General features: G+C 32.3%; 1 protein-coding gene and 1 pseudogene across 3 annotated transcripts; both read left to right on the plus strand.

Moving 5' to 3' along the window:
• The first annotated feature begins 3,016 nt into the window (after positions 1–3,016).
• On the plus strand, positions 3,017–4,781 carry LOC148762963 (uncharacterized). 2 transcript variants are annotated; one of them, XM_088806096.1, is made up of 4 exons: positions 3,017–3,312; positions 3,463–3,775; positions 3,957–4,191; positions 4,292–4,415. In XM_088806096.1, the coding sequence occupies exons 1-3, from the start codon at positions 3,310–3,312 to the stop codon at positions 4,169–4,171; spliced, it is 531 nt and encodes a 176-aa protein (XP_088662222.1). In that variant the 5' UTR covers positions 3,017–3,309; the 3' UTR covers positions 4,172–4,191; positions 4,292–4,415. The 2 variants fall into 2 exon arrangements, with proteins under 2 accessions (XP_088662222.1, XP_088662220.1); XM_088806094.1 differs by having other exon boundaries at positions 3,024–3,312; positions 3,957–4,112; positions 4,292–4,781.
• Positions 4,782–10,319: 5,538 nt separating this feature from the next.
• LOC18599926 (uncharacterized) lies at positions 10,320–11,207 on the plus strand (annotated as a pseudogene). Its single transcript, XR_016026398.1, has 2 exons — positions 10,320–10,421; positions 10,632–11,207. The product of XR_016026398.1 is annotated as an uncharacterized LOC18599926 (transcript).
• Positions 11,208–14,016: the final 2,809 nt, after the last annotated feature.

Genomic DNA, 14,016 nt, shown 5'->3' on the forward strand with positions numbered 1-14,016 from the left:
TTAATGCCTTTACATAAAAAAAATTGTATAAAGAATATTATCCCTTTTCTTTTGGATTGCTCAATCCATTTTACACTCCAACCACCCAAAAAAAAAAAGGGAAAAATGGATGGAGCCAGGCTGTGACAGAGCCAAAGTCAAGACCCTATTGGTTAATAAAGAACTTGTTAGGTAAAACCAGGTTTTGCCCTAGGCCTGCTCTTGGTGGAAGAAAATGACACGAGGTTGCTGATCTTATCCCAAAAGACTTGTCAAGCAGTACCCCCTACCCTGGAACGCCTATAAATTGGATAACATTTTTGCAGTAGCTGCGCATAACACTTTCCTCCGCCTCTCTTTCCTACTACCTTCTTCCTCCTAAAGACCTTTCTCATTATTTTTCTTTCTTTTCTTTGCATCGGCCTCTCTAAGATTTTTGACTCTCAATTCTTTCAATTCCATTCTCACTTGGAGACGAGTGAGAAACAAATTGAAAGAGTTAAGTATCAAATGAAAGAGAAAAGAACCGTGGGGAGCGTTTCTCTCCAGTAACTTGTATTTTTCAATATCTTTCGTTTTTCTTTCTTAATCACTAACTGAGAAAAGAAACCAGTTTGCATCAAAACAAATCGTTTTTGCAGGTTATATATAGCAAAGCTGTTACCCTTTGGTGTACATTACCATCGGACTGTTGCTTGTTACAGGAGCCTATCTGTTCGAGTAGTTTGGTGACTTGATCTGACCACAGGATTTCAAGGCAGGGCTTGGACCAAATGCCTGAAAACCTTAACTTGTGTGGACAAAATCACTGACAAAAGTTTCTGAATATCATATATTTGACTGAAATCTCCTATCTTCTTTGCTAGTAGAGAATAAGCTGGCATCTAATCACATAGGTTCTAGGTTTAATTTATCTAATTTATAAATATTAGTTTTTTCGGTAATTTTGGTCTTAATTATGATGGGCTTATAATTTTATTATTTAATGCTTAAATAAAATGGTTAGTCTTTCTGTCTCATTTTTTTATTTATTTTCCATTTTTAGATTATTCTCAAATTAGGTCTTTTCTTTTCATTTGTTTTCAAATTTGCTAATAATTTTATTTTTGAAATTTAAAATAAGAACTGTAAAAAAAATTAAATGTTCAATATATATTTTATTAAAATTAAAAATTTATTTTTCTTTATTGTTGTTTTAGGTCAAATATGTAAAGGAAGAGGATGAAGATCGGAAGGAAGATTTCTTTATTTGAAAATAATGAATTAGTGTTCAACATAAAAAAAGTTTTTACCTAAGTTGGAAAAATTAAAATCAAACCTAATTAAAACAGGAATATATTGAATTTGAAACCAACCAAGTAGCTTTCCCAACCAGTTACGGAATCTGTTCAGAGTCTCCTCTGAGCTTGATTGCTGTTGATCTCTTTGCATAAACTAGTTAAAGGAAAAAGATATATAAAAACTTACGACACATTTAGTTCACGAAATGTCATAAAAAACATAAATTTAACTTTTTTCGAACTTATTTTGGTAAAGCATTTATTTATAACTCCATGATTATGAATTCATCATTAGGGCACTTCCAATCAAAATAAGGTTGATGTTTATCTTTGTCAGCACGTCGTAGGTGCTCATATAATAGAAATGAGATGAGATTAATTTAATTTGACATTTTAGGTAGGTTGGAGTCGTAATGCTTCTGCCTTTGCAAAACAAAACAATGCCATCGGATTGTCCTAACATTGGCTTGTCACCGTGTGATGGTGGAAATGATTTCTTGACTTTTTTGACCATGCCCTAAACCGTTAAGCAATAATTATCAATCTACTTGCTATGCTTTGTTTGTTTTTTATTTTTTTTTGAAAAGCATGATCATTTTATTTCCATAGACGAGTCAGTTCCCCCTTTAAATTTACATCAGGGATTCATCAAGCGGGGTCAATAGGATATTGGTTAATATGCTCCCATTGAAAGCATAAGTCCCCAATATCCTTTGATTTACCACCTGTTCATCAATTTCAACCTAAAGCCTGACAGCATGTCCAAAAACCACCCTACAAAAAGAAACCACAAACAGTTCCTGTATCAATCAAAAACAAAAACATCAGGAAACATACTTCCACCTAAACGTTCCTTTACAGCCATTCAACACCAGAAGCCATACACCCAAAACACAAAATACAACCCTAAAAACACCCATCCAAACCCATCCTTGGCAACCAAACTCAAAGCCCCTTCCAGCAACGGCTGTGCTTTTTTTGTTGCCTTGTTTGCTTCTTAAATTTATTATTATTATCTTATCATCTTTTCTTTATATCAATTTGGACCATACATTACATGATTGGTTCCTAGTTCTATACTCTATTATAATTATATAATTATAATTAATAATTATAGTGCTCCCTACTAATCATGATTCAATTGTGCCAAGCATGTGTTTTCTATACACACCAAGAAACACAAGGATGAGAATAAAAAACTTTCCAATTCCCTACCAAAATTTGAAAATTTTATGATCTCCTAGCCTCTATCATACTTTTGTTTATTTAATAAAGTCTACACTGCCTATATTTATTGTTTATGAGAAATTAGTAGCGTGGTTTGCTATATATGTTCAAATTCTTTTAACTTTTTAGGAAAAAATATTACCCTTTTAAATTTTATGGAATTATGTATTACAGTTAATTATTACTTAAAAAAAACAAAATACCAGTTGAGTTTCCCTCTTTTACATTCACTAGTACTATTTTTATAGTAGTAAACTGGTGTGTCTCAGGAAAAAAGTAATGAAAAAAAATTAGGGAAGTGACTTAAGAATACTTATTTTTTATTTATATAATTTTACCTCATGTATTTAATTTTATGTTAAATTGTAGATTATAATTCATAAATCATAATTCTTAAAAAAGATTAAATAATTAATCATAAAAAAAATTTAAATTAAAAATTTACGAAATACGTTACATGAAATTAGACAAAAATTTTTGCTCAAATCTATTTGTCTTTTTTTTTTCTATGATTAGTATATTAAATTTTTTTTGCGACATACGATCTTTGTGTTTAGAACGCTCCACGTCAGACTTGGACGCGCGATCGTGTCTAAAAGCCAGAAGCAGGTCGGAAGATTAAGTTCTGGAAAGAAGGGCCCCACAACAGGCTTCCCAAGCCACAAATATCTAAACCCTTTTGCCTTTGGCCTTTTGCCTTTTACCTTGTAGCTTTGGGGTTTTAGACTCTCCTCTCCCCATTTTTCTGATAGTAACTAACGGTCTCGGGATCACAACATCAGTTCTTTCAGCTTTAATTTCTTTTGTGCTGAATCTTCCTGAAATGGTTAGATTCCTTTTTCTATAATTGATTAAATTCAGTTTCAATAATTCCTTTTCATTTATTATACATCAAAATTAGAATACCATGATCATCTCACTAGCTTTCCTTTATTTTTCTTTATTTGTTTGTTTTTTGTTTTTAAATACAAAACAGGATCCACAGGCACGATATCTGGTTGAGGCTTTCATGCGCGCTTTAGAGGTTGTATTGGCAAAGGAAAGAGAGAGGACAAGGCTCATGAAAAAGCGTCTAAGGGCCAGTCAAGCTAAACTGAAAGCGAAGGAGGGAGAATGTTCGATGCTTAGGACGGAGAAGGATCGACTGCTTGCACTCAAAGAAGAGGAAGAAAAACTGGTTGCTGGTTTCCTTGAAGCGGAAGGTAAGGAGTACTTTAATGATCAGAAAGCTATGATCAACAGTGGCGGCGGCGGCGGCGGCAAGGGTGGAGGATTTGATGGCGTTTACGGTAAAAAAATCTAATATAACCTGGAAAACAAAATAAATGTTTTCAAAGCCAGACCGGTTGAACTGATTGGATCGAAAACAGGTCACTTGTTTGAGCCGAAACTTATCATTAAACCGGTTGTGGTCAAAACTCAGAGCTCCATTAAGATTGACTAATGGTTTTATGGTTGTTGTTGGTGCAGGAAGGGGTATTAACTATCTTGAAAACTCTCAGAATCTTGATGAGAAAGCCGTGATAGCAACTGTTAAAGGAACAAACAGCGACGGGAGTGGTAGCAGCCACGGTGGTGGAAACGGAGGCGGCGGCGGCAAGGGTGGAGGATTTGATGGCGTTGACGGTAAAAAAAATAATATAACCTGGAAACAAAATAAATGTTTTCAAAATCAGACTGGTTGAACTGATTGAATAGAAAACAGGTCACTTGTTTGTGCCGGAAATTATTATTAAACCAGCTGTGGTCAAAACTCAGAACTCCATTAAAATTGGCTAATGTTTTTGTGGTTGTTGTTGGTGCAGGAGGGGGTATTAACGATCTTGAAAACGCTCAGAATCTTGATGAGGAAGCCGTGTTAGCAACTGTTAAAGGAACAAACAGCGACGGGGATGGTAGCAGTCACGGTGGTGGAGGCAGCGGCGGTTACGGTGTTTAACCACCGTGAATAGGGTGATGGTCTATCCCTTTACTCTTCCGTTAAGGAGAAACCTCGTTTCAACTTGTTTACAACGTACTGCTTGTACTTTGGTTTGTTTAAGATACTGAAGAAATGTTTTATGTGTGTTAATTATTAAACCTAGTAGTTGCCACTGGAACCATTTTGAGTGATTATCAGTAGTAGTAGTAGTAGTAGTAGTAGTAAGTTGGTGCTTGAAGAAATGGGGATGGTGTTGGATTGGATTGAATACTAAGCTAGCTGCAACCTCCATTTTAATTGATTCTAGGTGAACTTAAATGAGATTGTTCTAGCTGAATATTTCAGTGGAAGTGAAGTACGTACTTTCTGTTTGAGATTTTACGAAGGTTCAGCTTTTCTTGTTATTAGTTGAAAGAATTTAAAGTTATTTGGGCTGATAAGTTCATTTAAATGAATGTCTGGGAAGGTAATTTATTGGATAAACATAGATATCGTATGTTAATTGTTAAGATAGGCTTTGAGATTATGAGCAAGTTGTAGATGCAGGCAAATTCTTTTTTCTTTTTCTTCTTTAGTTAGTTCAATACATGCATTCACCCAAAGAATTTTTTTTTTTTGTGATAGGAATACTTAATAAGCTATATTTTAGAGATGAAATGCTTATAAGGACAACTTCAAACATCGGTTTGATAATGGCTGTTGCCTAACTAGAATGTTTAAAATGGGAACAAAAATATAAGGAAAGGACAGAACATTAAGGGGTTATATCACTGATGAAGCACTGTGAGGAAATCTTGGAAGTGTAATACTATAATGAGTTACTTTTGATAATATATATGATCCCAAATGAATACAACCTTGTGATTGCTTTAATTGAGAAGTGAATTTTTGTTGGGTGCTTGAGGTTTGAGAATGGACCTTCTTTGCAGTTGTAATAAGGTTAAATGTCTGATTTTCAAGGGAAACTCTGTCGAGATTTTTGTGTAGGCCTAGGTCTCCCCTAAAATATCGACCATATGAGATAAATACCAAAACATAGGCTTAGCTAACAAGAAGAAGTAAATTCATGACAATGCTACCATCATGGTTAATCCAATAACCATGTGAATTACCAATGGTTTGTAAGGACATCAGGGTGCTTAGAGAATTAAGAAGATTGAAAAGATGGTTATGGAAACATGCAAGTTCCTTAATGTTTACATTGTCTTAGTTGATAAACAAGAGACAGGCATTGTATCGTTCAAGCCAAAGATGAATGTGCAGATGTTGCTGTCCAAATTCATCGTCCAAAACCACAACAAAGAGAATGTTGCAACAAGATCAGCTGCCTATGCAACACCTGCCCAATTGAGGGAAAAACCTTAGCTATAGTGGGATCGATCGTTATTATTTAAGAAAAACTGTTTCTTTAGGGATTCATCTAGGAGTAATATCTAATAATCGTGGCTGCATTTGAGCGTTGAAAAGATACAAAATTTTCTCAGCTTCATGCAATTTGCAAAGCGCAAATATTTTCTAGTAGTGGAGAGGACCGAGTCAAACTTCTCTTCCACATTTTAGTCATTGTGCGTTTGCCTTCAAAGAAAGAGCACGTGTGAAGCTTTGATTTAAATATCATAGCACATTTGCCTCCAAAATTGTCTTTCAAACTTGGACAACGGAAAATAACATATTCTACTTAATTTCCTACTCTCTTGCTTTTTCCTCCATTAAAATTCATATTCCCTTATTTAAAAGAAAAAAACCAAAGGAAGCCACGAAAATAAAATAAATGAATATGTGAATAGGTACATAAGAGTAAATTTAGATTTTTTTTTGGTTAGTATATATGAATTTAAAAAGCTACTATACTAAATAATTTTAAAATATGGTAATATATTTATTTATATATTTTGGAGGACAACCGGTAGAAAACACATGTGCCGTATGTAGCACAATTCAGATTACACAACATCCTTTCAGGGGAGCTCGAACAACCACAATTAAACAATGCAGTCCCACAGTATCATAAGATAATGCAGAGTAGAAATGAATAAAGATACCAAGGAGGGCACGCATTTTCTCCATGCGTAAAAGATTTCTGTTCGGTCCATGTCAAATTTTGCAAGGTCATTGGCAAAGACATTGGCTTCTCTTTGAGTCTTTCCAATTGTTACTTTTATTTGGAATGTGCGATTTATCCCTAGGACTTAACTCCAAGTTAGAGACGGAGCAAAGCTAACGTTATTTTGGAGTCCGATTCAATGATCATTTAATTCGAATTAACAAAGGTGAGGAGGAGAATAAGTGGACTGCATCTTTAATTGTCATGAACTCGGCAAAGTTTGAATTCCGGATGTCCAAAGGACCAAAGAAAATACAAAAAACAAAACTAAGTCCCTAAAAACACCACCTCAGACTACGGATCCAGGTTTACCCTGGCAGACCTATCAACATTAAATTTAGACTCTCCATCCATCTAGTGAAAAATTTCATGAAACTCCCAATCAAGTGTGACTTGGAGTCCAGACAACGTTCAGTTTTCACACTATTAACGTCATCAAAAGTGTCATTTCTTTCATCGGCTTTAATCTTTGTTTCATTGGCTTTCCTTCCCACACACATGTTTACATGTGTTACTTAATCATTAGCTAGATCTTAATTACGTGGATGATGATGAAAAGCATATGAGAAAGTAGTGAGTTAATTAGAAAAACTAAGAGTACCCGCGTTACCTAATGGGTTTGTAAAATTTTATAAATAATCGATTTTAAAAATTTTATATATAAGTTTAAAGTTATAGAAGACAGAATTAATTATAAAGTAAATTTAAGTCGTTTTCATTACTTTAAGTTATCCTAGTATTTGTATGCTGTGTGCAATGTTTGTTTATCGTCACTTTAGAAGTTAATTAACAAAGATAATCAGTTTTCAACGCAAAAAATTCAACTCTATTAACTCAATTTGTATGAATTTCACAACATTGTATGAGTTTCATGGCATTGAAGGTATATAACAAAAAGAATTTTTTAAAAATTTTTTAAAAGTTTTTTTAGAGTAATATTTTTTTTGTTTTCACTTTTTTTTATCACTTGTTTTGCGGTTTCAAAGCAGGGGAAATAAATAACCAAAAGAAAAAAAATCTCTAAAAAGAGAAGAAGCAATGAAAGTTAAAAAAACTCTAAAAAATGGGGAAGTAAAATAAGTGTGAAACAAGGAAAGGAAAGGAAGGGCACAAAAACATGAGATTTTGATTAGAGGATGTGGTGAGGAAAAAATTTAAAAATTGAGCTCAAGAGAAATTAAACCTAAACCAATTAATGGTTTTACTAGGAAGCTTACACTATTCTAAAAGAAGTTGTTTAATTTAAGTAGGGGTGGTAAAAATATATATCTTAAATTTTATATATATTATTTTTAAAAAATTTAAAAATTGAGAGGTGGCAGCTGCCGCCCTTCTCCCTCCACCCTCGAGTATAGTTACTAATTTTATTATTTACCTCATATCTTTTTTGTATAAATCGCGTTTCTCAACATCATTTGTTCTATGATTCAACTGAACTTGTTCAACTCTGGTCATTGATCTTATAAGTCCAAGAGTAACATTATATAGGGTAGTTGTCAATACAAAAGCAATAAAGTATATTTAGACACATAAAACCGCTGAAATAAAATGAATCACAAATATATGAGAGAAATTTTGGTATTTAATAGGCATGAAAGTTTTCGTAACTAAACTTACTCGTGAATATAATGACATTAGAACATATGCAAAAACATAAAACTAATTAAATAAGACAATTTATCTAATTAAAAATACACAAAATAAATAAAAAATTTGTTGAAAATTAAACTTCACATCCTCATCAAAAAAAAAAAAAAAAAGAATTCACATGTCTACTGGTCCTTTGCTATTTGCTATGAGACAAACCTGGTGTGACATATATAATCTAAACATCAATGTGTTTGGATGAGGGAATGGAATAGTCATTCCTTTCTTATTCCTAAACCCTCTCTAATAAATTGTTTGCTTCAAGAATGACCAATAGACCTTATCAAAGAAGATCTTGGTAATAGCTATTCCACGAGTAATGAATAGATCCAAAACTTTGTTTGACAAAATTACCTTTAAATAAATTTAAAAATTACCATAATTTAGTAGGGAATAGGTTAAAAAATTTATTAGACAAAATCACCCTTAAATAAATTTTAAAATTACCATAATTTATAATATAGATTTTCTTCAATTTTCAGATCTTCTTTCTAGTGCTAGAACTTAAGCTCAATTAAACTCTTAAAATTGAGTTTAAGTAAGTCTTAAAGTAACGAAAATAAATTATAAATGAGGAGAAGGGACCTATTTATAAGCTAATGGTCTCCTTTGTTAGATAAGATTAGGTTACAAGATAGAGATAAGGTAGTATAAGATAAGAGATAAAATTCAAATTAAATGTAAATCCTAATCTTATCTAGTAAATCTACATCTAAATCTAGATATATATTAACAAATCTAAGAGTTCAAATTAGATTACACTATGTGGGTTGGGCCCGTTGTTTGGCCTATTTGGATTGCCTGGTTTGTCTGGGCTATCTAGCCTGCTTGGACTGTTTGGCTTGCCTGGACTAGCCTAAACTCTTGAGACATGACATCTTCTACTTCTCTCCTTTGCTTTCTAAAATTCCATAATGGAGGACGACAGTGGCACCATGTCGACTATCGGAAGTGCCGATTAGCATTCCCTCACCATATCTAGTTGTGGAAATGTTGATTTGACACTATTTGGCCAGATCCAGTCGTGGGAAGTGCCGATCTAGCACTTTAGTGGCTATTACGCCAACCACATCTTTGGTGATCAACTAGTGAGAAGAAAGAAAAAACAAAATAAAATAAAATAATAGAATGAAGAAAAAAAAAAAAAGAAGAGTTAAAAATTAATATTTTATATTTTAAAATTAAAATTAAATATTAATTATAAAAAATTAATATTTAAAATTTTAATTATAAATTTTTAATATTTTCATAATTTAAAAATAAAATTAAAAATAAAATAATTATATATTATAATAAAAAATATTTTTGTCATTTATTATTTATTTCTTAGTTTTTTCTAAAACTATTCCTACCAACCAAGTAATAGAATGAGTCATAATAGTAATTCTTGTCCTATTTCATTTTGATGAACCAAACTATATAATAATATTCTCACCCTATTCCATTCTATGAACCAAACATACACTAAGGGATTCTTTATTTCTTACCTCGAAAACTTCAACAACAATGATTAATTTTTGGAGTACATTTTGAATTAAAGATGATCACCCTAAAAGGATCAAGAATATTTATATAGTATTTAGCAATAGCATTGTTAATTTTACTAAAAATATTGTACGTCCACTCTAAATAAAATGTTCACTTTCCAAATGACAAAATTTTAGGATTAATGATCAATTTTGGTTTTTAACTTAACAACTATTACTCTAAAAAATTGTAGAAATAAAAAAAATCATTTAAAGTTAGTATTTCATTAAAAAGTAACATTAAAAAAACTATTTTTATTTTGAAAAAGTAGATATTATTTCAAAATTAATATCTTGAAATAGAAAGATAGATATTCAATTTGAAAAGAAAAAGGTAATAGTTAAATTTCAATTAAAATAAGCTTAATTAGACTTCACTCTTCTTTTTGAATTTTTTTCCTTTTAAAAATTAAGAACTTACCCTCTATGTACATCTCACCGAGGAAACCTATCTTCACATCCTTCCCCTCTAAAGTTTTAAGTAAAAATGAGCCACCAGACCCAAGCAAAAAAACAAAAACAAGGCAAAGTCCAAAAAGCGAAAACGCGGTTTCGTACATTTGCCTTTCACTACACGTAAAGAGGTTACTAAGACTCCCGGCTCACTATGCTCTATATATATATAGCCACTCACTACCCATATATAGCATCTCTCTCCGCCTCCTCTACTTTGCAATTTTTAACACTTAATTCTCTCGATCCTCTGTTGTTTGTTTTTGACGACTGTTTCTCAGATGGTGAGATTTCTCCTTACAATTTTAGTTTCAGTGTCTTCTTTGTTTCATTTTATCGAAATCTAATTATTCATCTAAAAAGAATAACTGGCAGGTAGTGTATAATTCTGTTATTGTCCTGTCGAGCGTCCATCCTTGATCCGACTCGCTCGCCTTTTTGCATTTTTTAACATATAGTATAAATTTATTCAGAATTTTTCCTGTCCAATACAGGATGCAGGGAACGTCCTTGAGGCCATGAAAGCTGAATTGGAAATGATGCGAGAGGAGAAAATATGCATGGACGAATGCCTAGCAGCTGCAGAAATTGAACTTGAAGAAACTAAGAGAGTGATTGAAGAGTACAAAGACATGGAAAAATTGGCTAAGGATTTGCTGGACTTTGTCCTTGGAGCAGGAGGGAATGACGTTCACGACAACCGTCAGGTTAATCTTGACGAGGAAACCATCAAGGCCTTGCTAGAGGAAACTGTGAGGGACTTTGCAGAAGAGATTAACAAAGCTCACTCTCGCGGAAGCCGCCCGTAAATGGCGGCAACGGTGGAGGGTATGACGATGGTATTGGTGACAAGAATCTTGATGGAAGCAATACTGATGTGACCGGTGGTGGTGGCAGCAGCAAGGGTGGCAACAGTGGTGGCCGCCCTGAGTAGGGGTGAGCGGTTTAGGAGTTTATCTGGTTGGGTCAAGGTTGTGGTTTAGGAGTTTATGTGTGTTGGTAACGTTAAATTTTTATTTGGGTCAAACTTGTGGGTTATGTGTTAGTTGGAAGGTTTTAATTTATTATAATGAGTGCATTTAAGAAGTTAATAAAAGAATGAAATGCTATTAAGTTAAACTATAGTTCTATATATATCTCTCTTATTATAATGAGTGCATTAAAAAGTTAATAAAACAATGAAATACTATTAAGTTAAACTATAGTTCCATTTACATAGTTCCATTTATGAAATTCCCGTGCTTAGGAAAATTATCCTTAAATTTATATCTCTCTTATTTCGATTATCAATTTTCAATCGGTAATGACTAAGTTAGCAAATTAATTAAAAATTCTTTGAACATTTGTTATGTCAAGAAAATCTGTTCATATAAATAAGCATCCGGCTAATTTGTCATGTCATGTGAAATGGCAAATGGCAACCATTTTCTTTTTCAAAATTTAATTTGTAGAACTTGGTCTTCTTATTTAATCCACTCTAGCTAGTTCCTCCTTAAAATCAGTTGTTGCCATACTTGGCCCAAAATCTAATGACCACATTCTCCCCTCTCAAATTCCTATTGCCTATTTCCCATTAAAAATTCATAAAAAGTTAACCCAAGAGAGACGTAGAGAGAAAGAATTCTCAATTTTTTTTAAAAAAACAAGAATTTGGATATAATATAATGAAATGGTTATAATGTAACATGTCAAAATGGGATGGATGCATGCATTTTCATTATTTAATTTAAACGGATTCTATTGGCATAATAACATGCATGCCGTTACGAATAGACAAGTTTTTTGATATGGAAGTATTGGAATGTCCACATTAATCTCACGTCTGACGTCTGAGGAGACCTGTTATATCAAAGTATTGAAAAGACACGTTAAATGGTATAGATGACATGTTATATCCATCCATTAACATTTATTTGAACGGATTTTATTAGTCTGACTTGGAAGGGATGATGTTAGCTAGCGTGAGACGGTAATTAGCTAGAGTGTCGACATTTATTGATGACAATTAGTTGTCAATCACATTTCCCCAATAGAATTTGGATTAGGATTTAGGAGTGTTAGCAGGAGACAAAAACTTTTGAGTCAATTTAGATTGTTTGCCCCACTGACAATTAAAAGATACCTTTGTAGTTCAATCTTTGACAAATAAAAGTAAAATGTTTGGATCAAATGTAAAAAAAATGGCTGTTGAAAATTTTTGAAACAGTAAAAAGTGCACGGTACTTTGCTAACTTCTTTTGGTTTGAATTTCTTTATCCAAATATGGTGTCTTTATTTTTACCTCTTCATTTAATTTAGATTGTCTTTATTTTATAGTTTCACTTTCCTTTCACAGATTTATTTAGTTTGTTTATTTTATTGCTAATTTATTTATTTTTAGATTCTATCAATTATTGTTTATTCAATTGTTTGTTGTATAAAAATTGATGAATAGAATAGTTTGATGAAAATTTTGTTAGAGATATTTTTTAAAACGTGTTACATTGAAGTTGTACAGAAATATATTTTTTTATGAGATCTTTATTGCAGTACTGATAGCAATTTCTGTTTAGATGAATTAGTTAGTGAAGTCCTTTGACAATATATTGGTTGCTCTTTATTATTTTATCTGAAAATATTTAGAAAAAAATTATGTTCAAAAATCTTTTTTCCTTTTTTTACAAATACTTAATAAAATTTTAATATTTTAATTCATTAAAAGGATTCAATCAATTGTTAAGGATTTGGTAGAAATCTAGAGCTTGGGTAACCAATGGGGTAGAAAAAGGGGCAGGGATTTCCATTTGCCTTTGAGCCACGTCAGAGACAAAACCTTGCCCACTTGCTCCGAAGCCAAATTTTTTCTTAACCTGTTGGCCTCACACGCCTAATTTGCTAATTTGCTCCGAAGCCCACGTCAGTTCCCACGTGTGACGTGTTCCCTTCTCTTACGATTGAAACGCCCTCACACTCTGATTCCTGGCCATCCTACAAAGTACCTTTGTTATTGCAAGTATTCGTTACTCTGTTTGCAGAATCTTTCTGACATGTCTCAATAGAATAGTATTTCATTGAAAAGTAATATTAAAAAAGCCAAAATAAGCTTAATTAGACTTCACTCTTTCCTTTTTGACCTTTTTTTTTTTAATTTAGAACTTTTGATCCTAATTGATTTAATGTGTTTCCTGGCTTGGTGAGTCTTGAAAAGAAGTCGTCTTTGGCTTTGACGGCCTTTGGATACCTGCAAAATTATTTTTTATTTTGGAAATATGGATATTATTTTAAAATAGGAATATTACTATTCAATTAGGAACTTAGCTAAATTAGACTTTTTTTTTAAAAAAAAAAAAGAACTTAACTAAATGTATATCTAAGCAGTAGATAAAAAGTCAATTTTCAAACAAAGAATCAAACATTTAGAGGAAAACACGAAAACCTTATTCTTGTTGTCATTGAACCACCTATCGAATAATAAGAAATTTTAGATTGAATGCGAACACATCAATTTATAATGGACATTTAAACTTAAAATTCAATATAGAAGTTAAAGAGTAGCCACCAAAAGCTTAGATTATCCTGATGAGCCCTTAGGAAGCAGAAACAAAATCTCAGTGCACTCAATGTGGAATTCTAGAAACATCAATAGGAAATCCATTTTTCAAAATGAAAACCAACACAAAAATGCGTTTTCCTACGTTGCATTTCTCTCACACTTAAAAGAGCTTAACACGTTATGCAATAAATTTCTTTCTTCCTTAGTTTATTAGGCAATTTTTAACACTCAATTCTTTGGATTTTCTCTTTCTGGTTTTTGATGACTCTTTCTCACATGGTGAGATTTTTCTTTATAATTTTACTTTCAGTGTCTTCATTTTCTGGTTTAATTGAAAGTTAATTATC

This window comes from Theobroma cacao, chromosome 5, assembly GCF_053813885.1.
Source record: "Theobroma cacao isolate CCN51 chromosome 5, ASM5381388v1, whole genome shotgun sequence".
Classification (NCBI taxonomy): Eukaryota; Viridiplantae; Streptophyta; class Magnoliopsida; order Malvales; family Malvaceae; genus Theobroma; species Theobroma cacao.

Coding starts and splice junctions, on each gene's coding strand:
- LOC148762963 (XM_088806094.1), top strand. Junction 3,776..3,956: donor AGGATTTGATGGCGTTTACG/GTAAAAAAATCT, acceptor TTGTTGGTGCAG/GAAGGGGTATTAACTATCTT. Junction 4,113..4,291: donor AGGATTTGATGGCGTTGACG/GTAAAAAAAATA, acceptor TTGTTGGTGCAG/GAGGGGGTATTAACGATCTT.